This window comes from Clytia hemisphaerica, unplaced genomic scaffold, assembly GCF_902728285.1.
Source record: "Clytia hemisphaerica strain Z4C2 unplaced genomic scaffold, Clytia hemisphaerica genome assembly, whole genome shotgun sequence".
In the NCBI taxonomy this organism is placed as follows: domain Eukaryota; kingdom Metazoa; phylum Cnidaria; class Hydrozoa; order Leptothecata; family Clytiidae; genus Clytia; species Clytia hemisphaerica.
In genome coordinates, this window is record NW_027104408.1 from 104,268 (window position 1) to 127,723 (window position 23,456).

General features: G+C 36.7%; 1 protein-coding gene across 1 annotated transcript; it reads right to left on the reverse strand.

Annotated features, from left to right (window-relative positions):
• Positions 1 to 9,851: 9,851 nt before the first annotated feature.
• LOC136820152 (glutamine synthetase-like) lies at positions 9,852 to 14,674 on the reverse strand. The gene is made up of 4 exons (XM_067076392.1): positions 13,707 to 14,674; positions 13,098 to 13,250; positions 12,407 to 12,472; positions 9,852 to 10,829 (listed from the first exon to the last, which is right to left on the reverse strand). The coding sequence occupies exons 1-4, from the start codon at positions 14,515 to 14,517 to the stop codon at positions 10,414 to 10,416; spliced, it is 1,446 nt and encodes a 481-aa protein (XP_066932493.1). The 5' UTR covers positions 14,518 to 14,674; the 3' UTR covers positions 9,852 to 10,413.
• Between the last annotated feature and the right edge of the window lie 8,782 nt (positions 14,675 to 23,456).

A 23,456-nucleotide genomic window follows, 5' to 3' on the forward strand; every position in this document is an offset into this window, starting at 1 on the left:
AATTCGATTACGAAGGGATAGAGAACTTTCTTCGAATTAAAGAATGACTCAAATTAAAGGGAGTATTAAGCCACTTTACAGCTGAAGACACCAACGTTTTGGTTCGATATACAGGAATTTTCGAATCACAGAGGGTTGAATAAATGATAGTTGACTGTAGTTCATCTTTAAGGTGAACTATTTCCGGAGAATGTTGGTCAATATTGTGCTTCCAAGAAAGACAACGTTTAATCCATTACCATTCACAGTTAATTCTCGACATCATTAATATAAATCCCAAAATCAACATGAAAAGAACAGCAACTTTGCAGATGTATGATTTTAGTGAATTTCGACAACAACAACATTTTTTAAGGATATTGTATTGTTTTGAAGATGTTGTTGTTGTTGTTGTTGTTGTTGTTTGGTTGTTATTGTTGTTTGGGTTATGAATGATGGTTGTTGTACTGGTCGTTGCCTAGAACGAAAGATATAATATAATAAGAAAAATATTTGAAAATGAAAAGTTTAGCTTCTAGAATTTTCACTTTAATTTGAATACTAGAGTATGCTAAAGTCAAATATAGACAAATCACTTTTTAAGAATAAAATTACAAAAGGTTTTTTGTTTACTAAAAAAAGTGTACAGCTGGTAGAGTTTGACGGTCTTTCTTTGAAACTCCGTCGATTTTTTTTTCGTGTACCGCCATTACGCTTGTAAACTTTGCGCATAGATTTTCCCGCCTTTCCTATCCGTGTAACGGACGAAAGCACTGTCCAATTGAATACGCGTTAGTTTTATAAGAGCATACCGTAGCATACCGTAGTGCAGTGGTAAAGCATCCGGCTACGGTTCGCAAGGTTGTGGGCTCAACCCCCAACCGGGTCATACCAAAGATTCCCAAAACGGTACTTGATGCCTCTCTACTTGGTGCTCAGAAATTAAGAGAAGGATCAAGGGTAAGTGGTGCAATCCAGGGAGAAAAAGTGGCGCCCTATCCTACCTTCGGGTAGATAGCTATTGAAAGAGGAGCCTTCGGGTTGCCTTTGACTGCGGTCGTAGACTTACTTACTTATAAGAGCATATGAAAAAAATAGGGACATCCATGACTGACATAGTGCTCAGTGGTTCCTATTAAAAACATGCATCCCAGAAATACCGTATAATAAACGACTTTTTCTTTTATTTTATTTAGCGGCAAATATGTTTGCATCACATTCCATCAAAAACTGGCAAACTCGACCGAACGTCTTTACTTAATTATCCATTTCCGTATAATCCATACGCGGAACTTCTATTTAAAACACGCAAAGAAAGGACGGGATGCCAATCCTCATTTACTCCTTCATTAATTTGATAATTAAGATTGTGATTGACTCGGTGATTGAAATCAAACAAGTTTTGTAGATTTGATTTGAGATTCTTTTTTTCTGTTTTGCCACGTCGAAAAATATTTTCAAAGGTCGAATATGATCAGGTCTCTAGCAGCTCAACTCAGGGACGAGGATTCTAAATTCAATTTCGAATTTCAATGCCGGGATGTACCTGAATCAGAGCTTTTCGACGAGTTATCAAATTAAAAGATTGTCAACACCCCCCCCCCCCCCTGTTCAAGTATTCAACCAGTAGTGTACCTGATATGAAAACACCATTGAGTGTAAAAAGGGAGCAGGGGTCTTATTTATGGCCGGCGAACGTCCAATTTCGCCGGTCAAAGCCACAAAAAAAGATTACAATTCACCGTTCGAAAAGTTCGGTTCACTGCCTCAAATACATACTTACGCTTATCAATATACTGAGAGAGTTAATTTTTCATTCGTCAGCCTACCATAAAAAAAGCTAAACCCCTGAGGGCGAGTCAAGATACCAAAAGAATATTCCAAAAAAGAAAACAATTAAAAATGGAAAAGAAAAACGTAAGAAAAGCAATCTTACCATTTTAGAAATGACGTCAAAATACCGTGGTGGTTCATCCAGCACATAATCAACCTGCACTGTCCTGTAATTCGGTGGGTCTGTAATTTGCACACTACTGCTAACTGGCCAATCATTGGCATCAGTCTGTGTAAAACTTGTCAGGTGTTCATTTTGCAGACCATGCTGGATGCACCAATAACCAGGTGGTGGTGGTGTTGTTGGGTCTGTAAATTCTCCAAACAGAATTCGGTTCATGTTTTATAATTTCATTTTTACATTGCATTGCTATGATCAATTGATTGAAATAATAAGTAAACAGATATTAAATTCCTTAATAACACACTATATACGCTATCTAATTACAGAGCTTCAATTTAAAGTCGACAGTCTGGGTGTTTTCTATTTTACGTCAGAATTTTCGAACGTTTCAAATTCAGATTCGAACCCCGTAGGTTGTCAAGTAGAATAGAAAACAATGTGGTAGATAGTCTAGCTTTAAGACTTGGCACACTTTATATTATAAGAAAAACTGCAGTCAAGTACTTGTGTGCTTAATATTGTAGGGGGGTCATTTTGCAATTTTTGCAATTTTTTTTATAATGATCCCCCATTTTATGACTTTTATGCTACGAAGTGCCAAAATTGGCCAAAACCTTCATTTTCCTAGGGATTTTTAGCAAAATCAGGTCAATAGAACTTTATTGATACCATTTTGTTTATTTTTATCTGGACTACCCACTCCCTTGCTTATTCAACGACCCCTCCCTACAATTAAGCACACAAGAGTAGTTCAGTAAAATCAAAGATTTGCGACGTCTGCACATGTTAACACATGACCAGTAAATCAAGTCATCAGTAGACAAACCAGATTAAAGTTAAGAGAAAAAGCAATCAAAAAATTATTGTGGAGAGAAGTCTCTTAAATTAATTACCGTTTTCCATTAATTACATATCCGCCGCAACAAAGCTCACTCGATTCTTTTTGCAATTTTTTGTTCGTTAGGTTTTTCCTTTACTTTTAATTTGATTTTTTTAATGCGGTGTTTGCTTGTTAAGTGAGCGTTCTGGATGCCAAAAGAACTACCAAAGAAATACAAAATAGCGTCTGCTAAGCACCACCTCGCACGCCTTAAAACCGTGCACCTTAAACAAGAGCTTCTTCCAAATTCAAGTTCGAATTAAAAAGATTTGATAGAAAGAAATACCCGTTAGCTAGCCTGATATCAAAATCATTAACAAATTGCCGCAGGCTACTAGACCAGATTATAAAATAAGATAATTTTTTTGTATTGCTGATGATAACTTACTATTGAGGCTATTTTGAATTATGATATCCATGAGGCTTCTCACGAGCACAATATACTGTATTTCAACAAAAAATATTTTCAGTTTCAAAAATTGCACTTATTTATAAATGGCATTCAATCAAAGGGACGTAAAGCCAAATCCACAGTTCGCGTGCGACTTTTGAGATGCACGCGATTTATAGATCAAAATTCATTCATTCAAAAACATTGAAATACTGAGCGCTTTATTTCTTTTTACTAGTTGTATTTATTTGAAATTTTTGAAGGAAATTGTGAAAATTCTTAACAATAAGATATGATTCCCGTTTGAAGATTTCGTGATTCTTTGTATACAGTATAATATTCATTGAAAATTAAATGATAATTCGAGGGAGCGGTGCTCGGCCAAGTGATTAAAGCGCTTGACTCCTGATCAAAAGGCTGTGGTTTCAAGCCTCACGGAAACGTTTCCTTCTCCTGTTGCCAAATACCCAAGTCTGTCTCAAAGTCATCTTTTTTTTATTTTATTTGGTAGTATTCCACTCTTGAATATCTTTTCAACAAGCACAAAACCGCTGTCTAATATAAATTCTATAAAAAATTACAGCCTTTTTTGTCTCCACTGCATATTATTTTCAGACAGACTTAAGTGAATGGTCTGATTATCCAAAATTTTACTCATATAAAAACTCATTATTTACACCCGTAGAGTGCACGCTTGGAAACTTGGAAAAGGATCCTTAAGGGCCGCACGTACGGTAGGTAGCTTACATTAGCGAGATTATGTATCGGAGATATTCTACGGCTACGGTTGCGGCGCTGCCTGTACGGGTCGTCAACAAAGGCGACATGTCGTTGTCTACTTTGCTCTGTACGGGAAAACACCAAAACACCGTATAAACAAAGTCGGCATAATGCCGTACGTTGAATATCGAACTTGCTTTCATCCGCCATTACTCGCCACTTTAGCCGTAGCCGTAGAGAATTCCAGATACATAATCTCGCTATTGAGTGTTCCCACAGCTGATCTTACGTCACTTACAACCTATCAGCTGTTGGTTCTATGATGATGCAATGACATCTTCATCTTCATCTACACCCTCATCATGATAACCTCATTCGTATTTTCCTCAACACAAGCAGAATGGAAGAATATTCCGCAAATATTACTTTTCTCAATCACACACGTGTCTTTGCATAGATACTACTACGCTGTTTTCCATTTGGAAAAGCTGAAAATGAAATTTATTTCCCTATCTTCGATTTCCTGCTTTTTATTTAATCTCATTTTCATAAAATCTTTATACACTTTATACTTTGTATTTATTTAAGTTTTGAATTCTTTAAAAGAATTCTTCATCTATCAAATATATACTTTTACTACATTAATTCGCGATCAATCACATTTTCCTGTTATTTCTTTTTACGAAAAGTGCATTTAATTCGTCAAGTCCCGGGGGGGGGGACTAGGGCAAGTTGGGTTACGGGGATGCTCTGCTGGTCAGGGTACCTTTTTTAACCTCCACGAGTCCCAGGTAGGGTCGCAAAAACACCAAAATAGAAAAATCAGTCCCTCGTAGGGTGCCTATTTTTGGAAAATTTTTGGAAAAAGTAGAAAGTTTGAGAAAATTTATGAATTTCAGTCCCATTCAGGGTCACTTTTTTCGCAAATTTCGAGTCCCACGTAGGGTCCATTTTTCGAACCTCAGCGGAGCATCCCCGTCGGTCGACAAGGGTAGTACCCCCCCCCCCGGGCGTCAATTACTCCAGGTGCCTAATAATAAACGGAGGGGGTGGTCATTGGTCTAAAAACTACCAATTTAAAAGGTAAAACGTTTCAAATTTTGTCCTTAAAATAAAAACCAGAACACCTCTGTAATCATCAAATAACCGGAAACACCCCTGTATCTATCATAAAACCAGAACAACTCCTTTATCTTTCATAGTACCAGAAAAAACCCTGAATCTGCCATACAAACAGAACAACCCCTGTATCCCTCTTATAACCTGAACAACCCCTGTATCCCTCTTATAACCTAAACAACCCCTGTATCCCTCTTATAACCAGAAGAACCCCTGAATCCCTCTTATAACCAGAACAACCCATGTATCCCTCTTATAACCAGAACAACCCATGTATCCCTCTTATAACCAGAACAACCCCTGTATCCCTCTTATAACCAGAACAACCCCTGTATCCCTCTTATAACCAGAACAACCCATGTATCCCTCTTATAACCAGAACAACCCCTGTATCCCTCTTATAACCAGAACAACCCATGTATCCCTCTTATAACCTAAACAACCCATGTATCCCTCTTATAACCAGAACAACCCCTGTATCCCTCTTATAACCAGAACAACCCCTGTATCCCTCTTATAACCAGAACAACCCATGTATCCCTCTTATAACCAGAACAACCCAAGTATCCCTCTTATAACCAGAACAACCCCTGTATCCCTCTTATAACCAGAACAACCCCTGAATCCCTCTTATAACCAGAACAACCCAAGTATCCCTCTTATAACCAGAACAACCCAAGTATCCCTCTTATAACCAGAACAACCCAAGTATCCCTCTTATAACCAGAACAACCCCTGTAACCCTCTTATAACCAGAACAACCCCTGTATCCCTCTTATAACCAGAACAACCCATGTATCCCTCTTATAACCAGAACAACCCCTGTATCACTCTTATAACCAGAACAACCCCTGTATCCCTCTTATAACCAGAACAACCCAAGTATCCCTCTTATAACCAGAACAACCCATGTATCCCTCTTATAACCAGAACAACCCAAGTATCCCTCTTATAACCTAAACAACCCCTGTATCCCTCTTATAACCAGAACAACCCCTGTATCCCTCTTATAACCAGAACAACCCAAGTATCCCTCTTATAACCTAAACAACCCCTGTATCCCTCTTATAACCAGAACAACCCCTGTATCCCTCTTATAACCAGAACAACCCCTGTATCACTATTATAACCAGAACAACCCCTCTATCCCTCTTATAACCAGAAAAACCCCTGTATCCCTCTTATAACCAGAACAACCCCTGTATCACTCTTATAACCAGAACAACCCCTGAATCTCTCTTATAACCAGAACAACCCAAGTATCCCTCTTATAACCAGAACAACCAAAGTATCCCTCTTATAACCAGAACAACCCCTGTATCCCTCTTATAACCAGAACAACCCCTGTATCCCTCTTATAACCAGAACAACCCCTGTATCCCTCTTATAACCAGAACAACCCAAGTATCCCTCTTATAACCAGAACAACCCCTGTATCCCTCTTATAACCAGAACAACCCATGTATCCCTCTTATAACCAGAACATCCCAAGTATCCCTCTTATAACCAGAACAACCCCTGTATTCCTCTTATAACCAGAACAACCCCTGTATCCCTCTTATAACCAAAACAACCCCTGTAACCCTCTTATAACCAGAACAACCCAAGTATCCCTCTTATAACCAGAACAACCCCTGTATCCCTCTTATAACCAGAACAACCCATGTATCCCTCTTATAACCAGAACAACCCATGTATCCCTCTTATAACCAGAACAACCCATGAATCCCTCTTATAATCAGAACAACCCCTGTATCCCTCTTATAACCAGAACAACCCCTGTATCCCTATTATAACCAGAACAACCCAAGTATCCCTCTTATAACCAGAACAACCCCTGTATCCCTCTTATAACCAGAACAACCCAAGTATCCCTCTTATAACCAGAACAACCCCTGTATCCCTCTTATAACCAGAACAACCCATGTATCCCTCTTATAACCAGAACAACCCATGTATCCCTCTTATAACCAGAACAACCCCTGTATCACTCTTATAACCAGAACAACCCCTGTATCCCTCTTATAACCAGAACAACCCAAGTATCCCTCTTATAACCAGAACAACCCATGTATCCCTCTTATAACCAGAACAACCCAAGTATCCCTCTTATAACCTAAACAACCCCTGTATCCCTCTTATAACCAGAAAAACCCCTGTATCCCTCTTATAACCAGAACAACCCAAGTATCCCTCTTATAACCTAAAACAACCCTGTATCCCTCTTATAACCAGAACAACCCCTGTATCCCTCTTATAACCAGAACAACCCCTGTATCACTATTATAACCAGAACAACCCCTCTATCCCTCTTATAACCAGAAAAACCCCTGTATCCCTCTTATAACCAGAACAACCCCTGTATCACTCTTATAACCAGAACAACCCCTGAATCTCTCTTATAACCAGAACAACCCAAGTATCCCTCTTATAACCAGAACAACCAAAGTATCCCTCTTATAACCAGAACAACCCCTGTATCCCTCTTATAACCAGAACAACCCCTGTATCCCTCTTATAACCAGAACAACCCCTGTATCCCTCTTATAACCAGAACAACCCAAGTATCCCTCTTATAACCAGAACAACCCCTGTATCCCTCTTATAACCAGAACAACCCATGTATCCCTCTTATAACCAGAACATCCCAAGTATCCCTCTTATAACCAGAACAACCCCTGTATTCCTCTTATAACCAGAACAACCCCTGTATCCCTCTTATAACCAAAACAACCCCTGTAACCCTCTTATAACCAGAACAACCCAAGTATCCCTCTTATAACCAGAACAACCCCTGTATCCCTCTTATAACCAGAACAACCCATGTATCCCTCTTATAACCAGAAACACCCATGTATCCCTCTTATAACCAGAACAACCCATGAATCCCTCTTATAATCAGAACAACCCCTGTATCCCTCTTATAACCAGAACAACCCCTGTATCCCTATTATAACCAGAACAACCCAAGTATCCCTCTTATAACCAGAACAACCCCTGTATCCCTCTTATAACCAGAACAACCAATGTATCCCTCTTATAACCAGAACAACCCAAGTATCCCTCTTATAACCAGAACAACCCCTGAATCCCTCTTATAATCAGAACAACCCCTGTATCCCTCTTATAACCAGAACAACCCCTGTATCCCTCTTATAACCAGAACAACCCATGTATCCCTCTTATAACCAGAACAACCCCTGTATCCCTCTTATAACCAGAACAACCCCTGAATCCCTCTTATAACCAGAACAACCCAAGTATCCCTCTTATAACCAGAACAACCCATGTATCCCTCTTATAACCAGAACAACCCCTGTATCCCTCTTATAACCAGAACAACCCCTGTATCCCTCTTATAACCAGAACAACCCAAGTATCCCTCTTATAACCAGAACAACCCCTGTATCCCTCTTATAACCAGAACAACCCCTGAATCCCTCTTATAACCAGAACAACCCCTGTATCCCTCTTATAACCAGAACAACCCCTGTATCCCTCTTATAACCAGAACAACCCAAGTATCCCTCTTATAACCAGAACAACCCCTGTATCCCTCTTATAACCAGAACAACCCATGTATCCCTCTTATAACCAGAACAACCCAAGTATCCCTCTTATAACCAGAACAACCCAAGTATCCCTCTTCCCAGCTGGCATACAACGTTGCTTTAACGTTATGTGGACGTTGTGAACGTTAGTTAAACGTTGAAACAACGTTGTGTGCCAGCTGGGTTATAACCAGAACAACCCCTGCATCTCTCTTATAACCAGAAAAATACCTGATATAACAAGAAAAACCCCTTTATCTATCATATAACCACAGAACGACTCTACTATCATATTATACCAGAACACCGTTGTATCTATCATGGGTTGTTAGAATTAAAACAATTTTTATACATTTCATTCGACATTTATCAAAAAGAACCAAAGCTAATTTAAAACCAGAAAGCCTAAAAGAGACCTATTTAACCATAGTATAAGATGCAACAAAAATGCACGTATCTTTAATAAACTTAGAAATTAAAACCGCCAAAATTTCTTCTCTGATGCTCTGAAGACCCATTCAATTTCTCAGAAAAAACTCTGTTTGAAATTCCCAATACTCTGAGTATGTTTAAAAAACGAACAATTCAGAATAACAGTACGTTTTTTTGCGTGCAAACTAAATTTTCTGGTCCTCGTGTAGTGTCTTCTGCTCTGCAAAAGATTTTGTGAATGATTTTTTGACAGGAAAATAATACACCCCCTTCTCACAGACCCACTGGGAACCCTTCTCACTGGAAAAATTGTCCAAAATATCGTCCCCGGTGGAAAATTATCCTCCAATTTTAGTCCCCATTGAAAATAATCAAATTCGCTGCAAAATATTCACTAATTTTCCATCCCCATTGAATTTTCTGACTTGAAAACCAAAGAATTAAACGAGGGGTATGTTCCACTGAGGGAAGGCTTGCTAAAAGATATTTTTAAGGCGTGGAGCTCTTACTAAAGACAGAAGTTTATATTAAACCCCTTATAACAGACCCAGTAGGAACAAAAATAACGGCCTGAAACTTGATGGGGATTGATATTCCCATAATTTACGGCTGGGGATCTCAATTCTTTTGTTTTGCAGTCAGAAAATTTAGTGGGGATGGATAAAATAGCATAACATTTTGCAGTGAGGATTTTCTTATCTGACTATTTTCAGTGGAGATAAAAATTAGACTATAATTTTCCACCGGGGACGATTATTTTGGTCAATTTTTCCAGTGGGCCTGTGAGAAGGGTGTGTTATGTTATAATAGAAACGATAGAAATTTATCGACAAGTTCATCATTTCTTTCTTTCGGCAAGAAACAAATCCCCCTAGAAAAACTGTAGAAAAACTTTACAATAAAAACGAAACAAAATTTAAAATGATACAAGATTTTGGTAATGAGCTAAAACAAGTTGTTTTCCATAATTTTTACTAGTTATTTAAATTTTTTTCTTTACAATGAAATTGTTGTTGATATATAAAATTATATGTACAAAATAACAACACAATCTTTCGAAAAAAAATTCTTACACTTAAGAGACCAATATCAGATCACAAAATTTCGGACAAAAAATCATGCTGTCCGAAAATTTAAAGTGTCCGAAACGATCTAGTATTATTGACACTTCCAATGCTACAGTAATAGTAATAATTAAGACAGTTGACCTCTACTTGACTGAGACCGATTTTTGAGAGATTAATTAATTTCTTAAATGAAAAAGGAATTTTGATTGAACGAAGCAAAGAAATTCACATTTTTTTCTCCTTATAGAGCTCTCCTGGGAAAATATCAATTTGAGACAGAGCGACTGTCTTAAAATATTCAATTTAATTAATAAAGTTCAGATCCATCGTGAGTAATATTCGAGCTTGGCTTTAAAGCTATCCCCATCATGTTTCTCTGTGTATTTTTGTAAACAAACCATTTCATTTCTCTTGGCTCCTGTGAACCAATTAACAAATTCTTGTCCAAGGAGATCAACCATAGCGCCGTCATTTTCCAGAGCTTGCAAAGCATCTTCCAGGCTACCCGTTAACTTACCACATTCGTTTAATCCGGTACCTTCGGCTGGTAACTCCAACTCGTTCCGGATTCCGTCTAATCCGGCAGCTACCATTCCGGCTAAACCGAGGTAAGGATTCATGGCAGCCCCGGGTGAACGGTTTTCGAGGTATGTTGCTTTTCCAGCACCGCGAGCGATGACGCGGATCATTGTATCACGGCTTTCGAGTCCCCAAGTAATATTATCTGGAGTACCTACATGACAAAAAAGACAAAAAGGTTTTTATTATTTCAAATAGACCTTTTCATAAATTACGTCACGAACATCACTTGCCTCGTATTTAAACAATTACCATATGGTGATTATGTGAGACATTAAATGATTCTTTTTATTAATTATTTTATAAATAAATTTTATAGAATGTAGTTTTAATATAATCCGCTGGGAGTTAATCACCGTGGCCATAATTTCAAAACGAGGCAAGTGATGTTCGTGACGCAATTTATGAAAAGGTCTATTGAACCATCTCTCAGCTTTCAATAAAGTATATAGTATTTTCAGAGAACATTAGTGAGCTGAACAGGTTGCTAGCTAAATAAGTTCAACCAATAACTCTAAAGAAAAACGGATTCTAAGTAATAAGTTTGCGTAGGGGTAGGGGTAAAATAGCACTATCTTTAAATCCTACTGTGCTAGAGTTTTTTTGATGCATTCCTACCTGAATAAGAATAATCTGAAAAAGTTTTTCCATTTCATGCATTTTTCAGGAATTGCCGGACCAAAAACTGACAAAAAGGGTCTAAAACCCCAAAAATTCTGATTTTTGATGTTCTATCATTATTAAAACATTTTAATGGTAATAGCTGGAGGGATGCTAATTCATGGTTAACTATTGAAATAAAGCAACTAGAGTCACTTTCAGAAGCAGTTAAGTCAGTTTTGAGGTCAAAAACTGGTCACAAAATCATGCGGAACTAGTGAGTTTAGGCTTGTCAACTTGACATGATGACATCTGACCCATGACATTTCCATTGCTGAAATTTGGCATTCATGTTCTACATAATAAGATGATGAAAAATGTTGAAATTTTCAGACCATTAGCTCAAAAGGTTCAAAAGTTATGACTTTTCTAAAATCGTCCAAAAGTCGTAAAATGGGGGTCTTTTGGGGGTAGGTCTGGTTGTCTACAACATTTCTTTATGTAAGATAACTTTTTTTCTTGATTGTATTAGAGCCTTCAACTTTCAGGAGTAGAAATATACCTGGAAAGGAAGCCCTAATGGTAAAATGGAGCTACCTAATTTTTTTTCAAAATTTCATAAAGCCTAAGCAAAATACATTAAACTTCATATAAACGGTCACCGCAGAGAAAATCTCAATTTTGGCACTAAACTGGAGAAAGATAAGGAATATTTTAGAGGTTATCATGGACTATTTCCAGTTAAAGTGAGCAGTAGACTTCTAGAAAACGTTACCCTTTCCTGAAAAATGCATGAAATGGAAAAAAATTTTCAGATTATTGTTATTCAGGTAGAAATGCATAAAAAAAACTCTAGCACAGTAGGATTTAAAGATAGTGCTTGAAAAATGGTGGTTTACCCCCCACCCCTAGTTTGCGACAACATTCGAGGGCAACCCGAAGGCTCCCTTTCTTTAGCCGTCTAACCAATGGTAGGTGAGAGCACCACTCCTGCCCCTAGATTTTCCCCCACACCCTTAATAACTTAGCATCAAGCAGACAGGCATCAAGTAGAATTTTGTACTAACTACAAAATCTTTGGGGTTGTAAATATATGATTTTACGGCAATAAAGCAGAAGACGTTGGCTTACCGATATCGTGTTCACCACTGACAACGTGTAAACGTCTCCAGCAGTTCACTGTTGGGTTACATATAGCTGTGGAGAGAAAAAAAAAGTTATGTTATTTCCTAGGAACAATGAAATATACAATAGGTGAGTGAGAATCATTATACGAAAATGAAAGCAATTCAAATCTCGATACGGTAAAGGAAGTCGACGCAAAGCAAACTTGAAAACTCTATATCAACTTTGCTCACCTAAACAGACGACTATTTTTTGGCGTTTTTACGGTCGTCAAGCAAAGTGGAACGCGACTTTAGTTACTTTTGCTTTATACCGTTTCCTTCGATATATCCCAAATACACAAACTGGCGAATATATCCATTCATTGAAATTATTTCGAAGAAAAAGCTACGCATTTGACTCTCTCTAATTCGATTTTAAGAGACCGAAAATTTACAGAGAGTAATCTATGTGACTTTCAAGTTGAGATAACCAACGACTTAGTTCGAACTAAAGAAAGATTCGAATAAAGGTGGTTCGAATTAGAAAGAGAGTTGCATTGACTGTAATATTTTTTGCTAATGTACACGTTTTCTTGCCTGGAGTAACCCAGCTAGCACACAGCGTTGTTTCAACGTTCATTTAATGTCCACGACATTCATATTACGTTAGATGAACGTTAAAACAACATTATGTGTCAGCTGGGAAGCTATTTTACCTGCCAATGCCGGGGAGTGTTTCATGATTCCGGCTAACCAATGTTGTGCAGTTTTTGTAAGTTTACAGTCCTCACTGCCATCCCACATGGCGTCTTCGACGTCTCCGTTTTCTTTAACTTTCCATAATGAATGGTTGTAATGGCTCCCGTTTCCTATAAAACCAAACCCGATCGGAATAGTTAATAAATCAAAGTAAAGAAAGTAGAGTGGGATTTTGTGTCCTTGGTCGACAAGTTCTTATTCCCGTTTCCTAGAAAACGTAACCCGATCGGAATAGTTAATCGAGAAAAGTAAAGAAAGTAAGGTTCTTGTTCTTATTTCCTAGTTGAAATGCTAGTGAAATCTCACCAAGTTTTTCCTGTTTTCATTGACTTTGTAAAAAAGACTGCTCGTTTTTGTTTTCCCAATGGCGTAGCCAAATTAGAAAAATTGGCGAGATGAATAAAAATTCCCCGATAAAGGATTGTACCAAGCTGGCAAACAACGTTCTTTCAACGTTCATCTAACGTTATATGGACGTTGTGAACGTTAGATAAACGTTGAAACAAAATTGTGTGCCAGCTGGCAAGTTAAAGAATGAAGTTAAAGAAAAATAAGATGTAACTTACCAACTTTATCTATGATTGGTTTAGACATAAAAGTACATCTCGAATATTGTCCTGGTTTTTGTAGCATTTCTTTGGCAGCATTTTTAAACAAAAATTCATTGTCAGCTCCTTCGACACCAAATTCTGGTTTTAACACAAGTTCAATTTGCCCTGGTCCATATTCTGTTTGAAGTGTTTCAATTGGGATACCTGCTTTCTCGCACATCGTTGATAAAGAGAGAAGCTCTTCTTCATGGTTGGCGAACTCTTGTGAAATGTAGAAACCACCTTCTTCAAAAAGTGGTTCCATGTTTTCTTTGAAGATGGTGAACTCCATTTCTGAAGCGTGAAGAATGCGTAGCTTGAATTCTGATTCAAGTTTCTCGCATAGACGTCGGGCCATATAGCGCGGACATGCCATTTGTGGTTGTTCATCAACTCCCCACCATGTTTCACATATAACACCTGCAACTGAGTGTCCTTTTCCTGCCCACTGTAGCGGACGGGGGACGCTTTGTTCAACGATCAACCGCGCGTCCGTGCATCGTTTACCATCAACCCGTGTCAGATCATAATTGTTGAAACTGTCGAACGATAGAACAGGTGTCCTCCAAGCAATTCCAGGCCCCTTTTTTGACATGCGCGGGTACGCTGATTTAGTGATAATTTTACACCGAGCAATTCCGTGAAAATCAGAAACGAGATATCGATAAAAATCGTAGTCCTCGATTTTCGTTTTCAAACTATCAGTGTTAAGTTCATCCCCGAATAAAATCGATTCCATAGTGATTGGTCGAATTGATTCGATTCTTGTTGATTCGTGTGGTGCCATTATCGTTTGAGAATAGGTATCGATAAAATAGATATCTTGTTCACTACTTTTAAACGTTCGAAGAGCTTTACAAACCTAACTGTCACCTTTTTGAACTGCCCGGTTTTGACTCGCTTGGTCGATGATGGTTGACTTTAGACTTTGAAGTATGAGTGAGATATTAACAAATTCAGCGGCCTTAAATACTTTTTATTCTCGTCTTGTTTTACCAGAATAACTTAAAAAGTGACAATCAGCAATTTCGAAATTTGATCAATATAACTCATTAGTATAAACATCTAAAACTTGAAAAACCAGTTTTAGTAATAAAGAGGATATCCTAGCTAAGAATAGAACAAATTCAAACAAATTCTTACTAGTAATCTTAGGACAAATCTCTAATAAAGAGTATTGAGCGTTTTTTTTTTGCAAGAGCTATTCAGATCACGTCATTAATGATAACCCTATAAGTTTTTTAAGTGATATTTCATCATCCATTTTTTATTAGAAATTTTATCGAAGCATAAGCGTAAATGAGTTTCTTAGCAGTTTCCATTACCCCTTTTTTATATGAACAAACTTTGATAAAACATAAGGCTTTGATGGCCTAAATCTTAAGAACAAGTTGAGAACATTTTTACAATTTTTAGCCTTTGTGTACTCTTAACCACCCGATTTCTTAGGAAAAATGGACAAAAATACTCACATTATGGTGAAAATAAAGATATGCTAAAAACATTTTTAGGCTTATAAAACTCAAAAAGTTAAGAAGATCCAAAGGCTTCAAAAGTTGTGGATGTTCTTATACAAAACGTATATAGCAAAATTAGATACGTCTTTCTTTTAATAATTTCGTAATATTTGTTGCCCAATTAAGTTTTTAAAGCAGAAATAAATCTCTGCTAAGATTTAGATGTTTACAGCTTGAGAGCAAAGGGCTTAATCAATAAATCACACATCGCGTAAATTCAATTTCAAAATGACTTTTTAAATATAAGAAATTAAAGTAGAATGTTAACATTTTGTTAGATTTTAGACGCCCTATGCGAGGTTTTCGTGATGGCGTGATAGGGACTTTTTTTACCGCGATTACGTGATTTGGAGATTTTTTTCGTGATTGCCGGATAAGAGGTTAAACCGTGATCGTGATTTGAAAGATTTTTGAGCCATGATGCGTGATTTTGACTTTTTCTAAGGGATGCACGATTATCCAATTTTTTTGCTGAATTTGCGGGATCGTGATCCAAGACAAAATTTGCGTGATATCGTGATCAGGCATACCGCTTGTGAGGGGGCCTCCTAAGTAGTAAGTAAGTAAGTCTACGACCGCAGATGGAGGCGACCCACAGGCTCCTCTTTCGATAGCTTTCTACCCGAAGGTAGGGGAGGGTACCACTCTTTCTCCCTGGATTGCTCCACTTACCCTTGATCCTTCTCTTAATTGCTGAGCATCAAGCAGGGCATCAAGTACCAATTTTGGAATCTTTGGTATGACCCGGCTGGGGGTTGAACCCACAACCTTGCGAACCGTTAGCCGGATGCTCTACCACTGCACTACGGTCACCTCCTATGTAGAGCCTGAGCTAAAACATTTACGAAAATGTGTACAGTTGCCTCTCTACGATTCGATCGTCAAATGACTAAGCTAAACCAAGAACCTTTTTCGAACCTTCAAAAGATTCATCAGATTACAGAGCATGATTTGCCCGACTCTCTAGCTAAAGGGGTCCAATGTTCTAGGTCGAATTACAGAACCTTTCAAATTAAAGAGAGTTTACTGTATATTTGGAAGGACCCCGGTGTAATAACTTCAGACATCAGGCGTTACTACTCGACCCTGTCTGATTACTCAAACCCAAACATCTTTTAAGAAATATTTCATATCAGGGCAGTATCTGCCTATTGTTAAATTGTGCTGATATAAGCAAAAAGATGTTTTTCTTCTCCTTTTTTTTAACCAATCTTACTCCACATCCGTGTCAATCCAAGTGAAAAAGCTTGTGAATTAAAAGTGATGAGTAAGCAAACGATATCACTCTTATTTAAAAACAAAACCTTTAAGTAAAAACTTCTTGATTAAGGTTGCTTTACGATCAACAGGATTTCAATGCCTTGTGTACATAACTGATAAAAGGGTGTCCTCTGGATTTAAAAAAAGCTCCGACATTATATCACAGTTTTTCAAACTACACGTTTTTTTTTATAACAACAAACTATATAAGATAATAAGGCTTCGCTGACCAAAATGTTAAGAACAAATTAGGAGCATTTTAAGGCTTTGTTGACTCAAAAAACACCTTTTTTTCTATTAGAACTCTAAAAGTTAAGAACATCCAAAGGCTTCAAAAAATTCAGATGTTTTAATAAAAAGAAACGTGTATAAGAATTCGAAACCTGTGTCGATTTTTCTGGGCAGTAAAAGCTAGTAAAAGTGCAACAGACTAATATGTAGGATTCAAATATCGGGACAGACCTGCTTTCTTTCTCGCCGCGGAATTTAAATATACCGAAGTACACGTTTTTTTATATGAACATGTTCTTAACTTTTTTGAGTGTTTTAAGCCTAAAAATGTTCTTAACATGGATGTTCTTATTTCCCCATTTTTATGTATTTTTGTACATTTTCCTAGGAAACAGGCTGTTTTCGAGTCCACACAGCCTTAAATTGTTCTTACAGAGATCCCACTGGCATTTTTGAAAAAACATGCATGAAAAAATGCCAAAAAGAGCAGAAAAAAATGCTAAATAATGCTAATTTTAAATGGAAAAACATGAAAAACATGCCAAAAAGTAGAGTTATTAATCAACAAAGTCCCCGTGTTTCCCGTACTTAAAAACAGTGATGTAGACATGATGAGAAATCGATATATAATCTAATAAATATCACAAACATAAGTAGAAATCATTTCACTTGGAATTTATTAATCAATCAAAGGCTGCAATTTAAAATGTAGCCCACCATGGTTGGACAATAGGAAAGTTTATGATTTTCAAGATGCAAAAAAAGTGTCTTTTCAAGGGTGGAAAACTAAATAGAAAATAACTGATTGAAATGTAGGAACAATATAACTAAGAATCAGAAAAATGTACATAAGGCAAATTTTAGCTTAGGGAGCCCTGTTCCTGAAAAAACCAAGGTTGACCCCAAAGGAGAAATATTTAAAAATCATGTATATCCAGACACTAGAATACAAGCTACATGTTTTTTTTTATTAGAACACCTAAAATTTGGCTGAGACTGGATGTGCTTATTTTTTTAGCAATTTTCAGCCTAAAATGTTCTTAAATGCGTTCTTAATTTTTCAGACTTTAAATCGACAATATGATACAAAATAAAGAGCACTTAAATTTGGCAAAATTTGGACAATATTTGACTCTCGATTTTTGAAGATCCACCCCTAAATTCGGTTAAAACTGCTTAAAAAGATGAAAAATTTGTAGTTTCTTGTCATTTTTTTCCAAACTGAGGCTGGGCATGTTCTTAAGATGTTCTTAATTTTCGACGAATTTCAGCCTATATGTTCTTATAAACTAGGTTCTAATAAAAAAAAAACCTGTATAATGCAAGAGACATTTTAAAAATTGGTGCTTTAAAAAAACCCTGTGTTTTGCCGAGGTCATGGACCTGTCTAAACCCTGGAAGAATAATGAGGTGGTTCAGTGACATGTAGTCTTGACAAAACTTCCAAATATTGGCTACTTGTTTTATAAAGTAGAGCTTGAACGGAGAAAAACATAGTGTGCAGAGGGATCTAAACCCCCTATTTTTATTTCATCCCCCGTATAATATGTGTATCCCCTATTTAAAAAAAATTTCGAACCCGTGCTATTGACAGCAGCAGTCCACCAGTCATTCAAAACCGAAAACATTGAAATTTGTATCAAAAATTATATGAAAAAAAGAGTTTAACATGGTGCCGCAGGCAAAGATTTAGCTATCTACACTTGTTTTTTAGTTGTCCCATACCAAATATCTAAATCAATATAAATATGATAGATATTTTGACCAAAAGTTGTTACCCCCCTAATTTTTCCTTGACCCCCCCCCCTAAAATCTTAAACCCCCCATTTTTTCGGGAAATCTCCTACCTCCCTATAAAGCATTGGAAAAGATGGATCCCCCCTACCTGACACATCCTTGTTTTAACATTTCTGTCAAAATGGTATTTATTGAAAACTTAAGATAATATTTAACGTTGCCCACCATGGTTGGGCAAGTGAGAAAATTTTAGAATTTTGGGGGGCTGAAAGTGCTATTTTGAGCTATCTTTAATGAATCTGAATATCAGGACAGGGAAGAGACAATATAAACAAAATTCCCTAATGTTTCTCTGAAAAACATGCCAAAATGATCCAAAACATGCTAAAAACCATGAAAAATGCCAAATTTGCAAAAATCATGAAAATCATGAAAAACATGCCGAGTGGGGTCTCTGTTCTTAACTTGTTCTTAACATTTTGACCATCGAAGTCAAAATTAAAATATTTTATGTCATCAAAACTAGATAAACAACTAGATGAACCTGTTTTTCAATTCGATCTCCAAGGATTTTTTTGCAAATATTTTTGAATTTTTTCTTGTTTTTAATTTTTTTCTTTTTTCTTCCCAAGTAAATTAAAATTGAAATGCATCACTGAACTCCAAAGTCCATTTCAAATAAGTAGACGGAAGTAAATTTCAACTTTAATCCCACTGTAAACTGTCCTTACAAACGTGGCTTTGAATCTTCTACATGCTTTTTAATAAGAACAAACTATATAAGAACATAAGACTTCGATCAACAAAATTCTAGAACAAGTTAAGAACATTTTAAGGTAGGCTAATTTTAAGGCTTTGCCGACTCGAATACACCTGATTTTTTTAGGAAAATGGGTAAAAAAGGTCACAAAATGGAAAAAATAAGAACATTTTAAGAACAATTTTAGGCTTAAAACCCAAAAGGTTAAGAATATCCGAAAGCTTCAAAAAACTTTGATGTTCTTATAAAAAAACGTGTACCTCTTTCAGGGGCATTTCAAGAAAAATAGAAAAGATTCATAACTTACTGCATAACCCATCTGTCATCTTGAAGTTTTTCATCCCGCTCTAGTGTCCAGCTTCAACCTTTCACTAAACACAAAAAGAAAAATTTATTTACATTCATTTATTAGCATTTCTAGGTATTTCAATTTTCAAAGCTCAGGCTAGAATGGCGACTTCAGTGTTCCTACGTTATTCAAGGCATTTCAGTTTTGAAATTGGCTTCCAGAAACCTTATTGGAACATTTTTGACTTTTTTAGATCTTAAGATCTCAAGCTTGTCTTAAAGGGACATAAAAGTAGTAAAATGTAAACATTGCGCGAACCACGTGTCATTAAAGAGAACAATTAAAATCACTTGTCCAAAACAAACTTGTAAAACAATTGAACAATCAAAATTAGCCATATTTGGTTTGATTTTTTATTTTGACATGTGACATTTGTTTTGATTTTGTATCCGCTGCATACAGTTTGTTTACAAATTTCGCAAGTACTGTTATGTCCCTTTAAGTCTAATTCAATCTCAAGTAAGACCGCAGTCGAGGGCAACCCAAAGGCTCCCTTTTAGTATAGCTGTCTACCCGAAGGTAGAGGAGGGTACCACTCCTTCCCCTGGATTTCTCCACTTACCCTTGATCCGTCTCTTTAGTTGCTGAGCATCGAGCAGAGAGGGATCAAGTACTATTTTGGAAATCTTTGGTATGACCCGGCTGATGGGGATCGAACCCACAACCTTGCGCACCGTAGACGATGCTATCGTCCGTATAATATACTATTATGATATAACATAGTTTGTATATTATAAAACGTAATATGTTGCGCGGCGGATAGAGTCGATACACTTCCCAAGTAAAATAAAATTGAAATGCATCACTGACCTCCAAAGTCCATTTCATTAAGTAAACGAAAGTTAATTTCAACTTTAATCCCACTGTAAAATGTCCTTACAAACGTGGCTTTGAATCTTCTACATGCTTTTTAATAATCCAATATCTATGCGTGAAGCTATGAGTGCCTCCTCGTCGCTGCGCTCCTACGGGGGCAAATATTATTGTATACAGGGCGTATTACAAAATTCTTTAGGTTCAAAATGATGATATTCTTGATATGCGTAAGTCGAGATGACGTCATATTTTTTAACGGAAGCACCTAAAAAAGCCGGTTTTTGACCTCTTTGTTTCTATTTTTAGTAACAGAGAGAAGTCAAATCCCGGTTTTTTTAGGGTGTTTCCGCTAGAAAAATGACTTACGCATATCAAGAATTGTAGGATAAAGAAGGGAGAAACACTTACAGAAATTCGAACAAATTAGATACTTCATCTTGTTTTTTTAGCTTGGAAGTCCCTTTAAGAGTGGGAAAAATCAGAAAATCAAATATAGTCCCACTAAGGGTCGGAAAAATAAGAAAAATTTTTACCCTTGAAAGATTGTATTTTGGTCAAATTAGTCTTTATCGTAAATCATCGTAAAATTCTTAGTTTTCGTCCCGCTTTGAGCCCGTGGGTCGAAAGTCCGCGGCAAATACCCCTCAGCTCTCAACCCTGTTAATCTAACCTATATCACGTACAAAAAAAATTCTGTTCCCAAGACAACAACGGTGTGCAAAAAGGATGTCAATGTTTTGTAAACTTCCCAATTCATTAAATCACGTGAAAATAAACGTGACAGGGGGATGTTCTTAATAAAACACGGATTGCAAAACTATATCAGTTCAGTCAAAATTTGTGATTATTTGAAAAAGTTCACGTGATTTTTTTCCATGTTACTTGCTTTACAAATTACAGCTGTTAACTTTACTAGTGTCAATAAATTAGAATCAATAAGAAATAAATGTCATGTAAAAAGCACATAAAATTTTCGAGTAAAAGCGTGATTTGTCTTCAGACTTTAATTATGCAGCCTGTATATTCAGATTTAAAGTATTACGCCATAGTTACAAAGGGCGGCATTAAAAGCATTAAAACCTCATTTATTGTCTTTGAAGTTCTAATAATAACTTTCAAGCTTAACAATACTTAATTTTTAGAACGAACGCTTTATTCCGTAACGGAACTCGCTGGTTCAGGAGACTTGATCGCCTATAGTATATAAATAAGCTTCAGCTAGCTATTAACTCATAGTTAAGCAGAATTTCATTAAATATATTTCATCATTTCAAAAGATTAGAAAACATCTTGTTGCATTTGTTTTTACATACTAAAGCTGGGATAGTGCACATGCGTGAGCGTTTATGAAATATTGCTAGATCAGCATTATCGGACCTTTCAATCAAAACAAAACCTTTAAGTCCAACCTCTTAATTCGAATATCTTCTTAACCCGAGTAATTGTTATGGTCCTTTATTCAGTTAATACTAAGCCTTACAAAGCTATTATTCTTTGTATTTTATTTGCGTTCTATATGTATGTGCTCGAGCTATGACGACTCCAGTGTAAAATATCATTACAAGCCAGGCTCTTGTTTGAGATGTCTACAGTACCTAGAGGGAGGAGAGGGAATCGCTTTTTTACTATGAAATTCTCAACGTATTTGAAAGCGGTTTTTTTATGTTATGTTTCGACAAAATGTTAAAGTTATTTAACCCTACCTACTGAGAACTGTAAGATGAAATAGAAGCAATACAAATGAAATGGACGGTTAAAGTATACCTGGTAACATGTTATAGTATCTTGGAGTAAAAGCACAGAAAAAAGAGCAAAATAGCCTGCGCTGCAGTTGTGGGATGGTAGTGGTCACCGACAAACCTGTCATTGGGAGTACAATACTTGACCAATGAAAAAATAATTTCAACCAAAACATACCCATAAAATTTGATGAAAAGTCATCAAATTTCAGCTTCATAGCCTCACTAGTTAAAAAATGCCGGCCAATTTTCTAAACAGGGGGGCACTTTGCCTTACCACTTTTGAGCAAAATAGATTTTTTTCCTCCTCCTTCAGCCCCTCCCCTTTTACGGTTGTTCCACAAGACAAGACAAGACAAGACAAGACAAGACAAGACATACACCTTCCTAAAAATGGGAATAGGCCCTGACCTAAGTCAGAGATCACTGCACAATATACTACATAAACTATAAAAATAAATAATGAAAATAAATAACTAAAGAATAAATGACTGCTATTAAAATAAAAATCTACGAAATATTGTTAATCAACTTCCACCATCTCAGTCTATCAGAGGCAATCACATACCAATTACATTTATCAATACCAGCTTTTTTCAAACATTTAGAAATAGATCTTCCATATGTAAACTTTGGACAACCTCTGGGCCTTTTAGATCGAACCCAACAAGATATCATTTTTCTCGGTAACCTTTCCCACGACATACGCATTACATGCCCAGCCCATTGTAATTGCTTTTTTACAACATACAAATCAATCGATTTCAAAGATAACTTTTCGAACATAGATAACAACGTAAGCCTTTCCTGCCAAGCCAGAAAGCGATTGGTGTGGCACATAACACGAACACATTGATGATGAAATCTCGATAATAACTTAAATAACTTTTCTGTAACACACCAACATTCAGCACCATACAAGAGTATGGGTAAAACAAAAGAAGAATAAACTTTTCCCTTTGTGACATAATCGACACTACAGGAGCTGAAAATCGATTTTCTCAGTGCGCCGAACGCATTTCCCGCTTTACGAATACGTGTTTCAATCTCGAGGTCATCCGTACCATTTGTTGTAATGATACTTCCTAAATATGCGAACTGGTTAACGATTGGGATGTATCGGTTATTGGTTAAAATGATGTCAGAGAAATCAGCTTTATCGTAATCTTCTCGCGATTCGTAAAGAGAAGGTGCCTTGGCACAGAAGAGCAATTCAGTTTTTGAGCTTTGACGAGGCTCTGTTACTCCGGTGTGGATTTCTGTACCAAAGCGAGAAAAGTGATTGCGTCTCAACAACAGCATCATGACGATTATCGA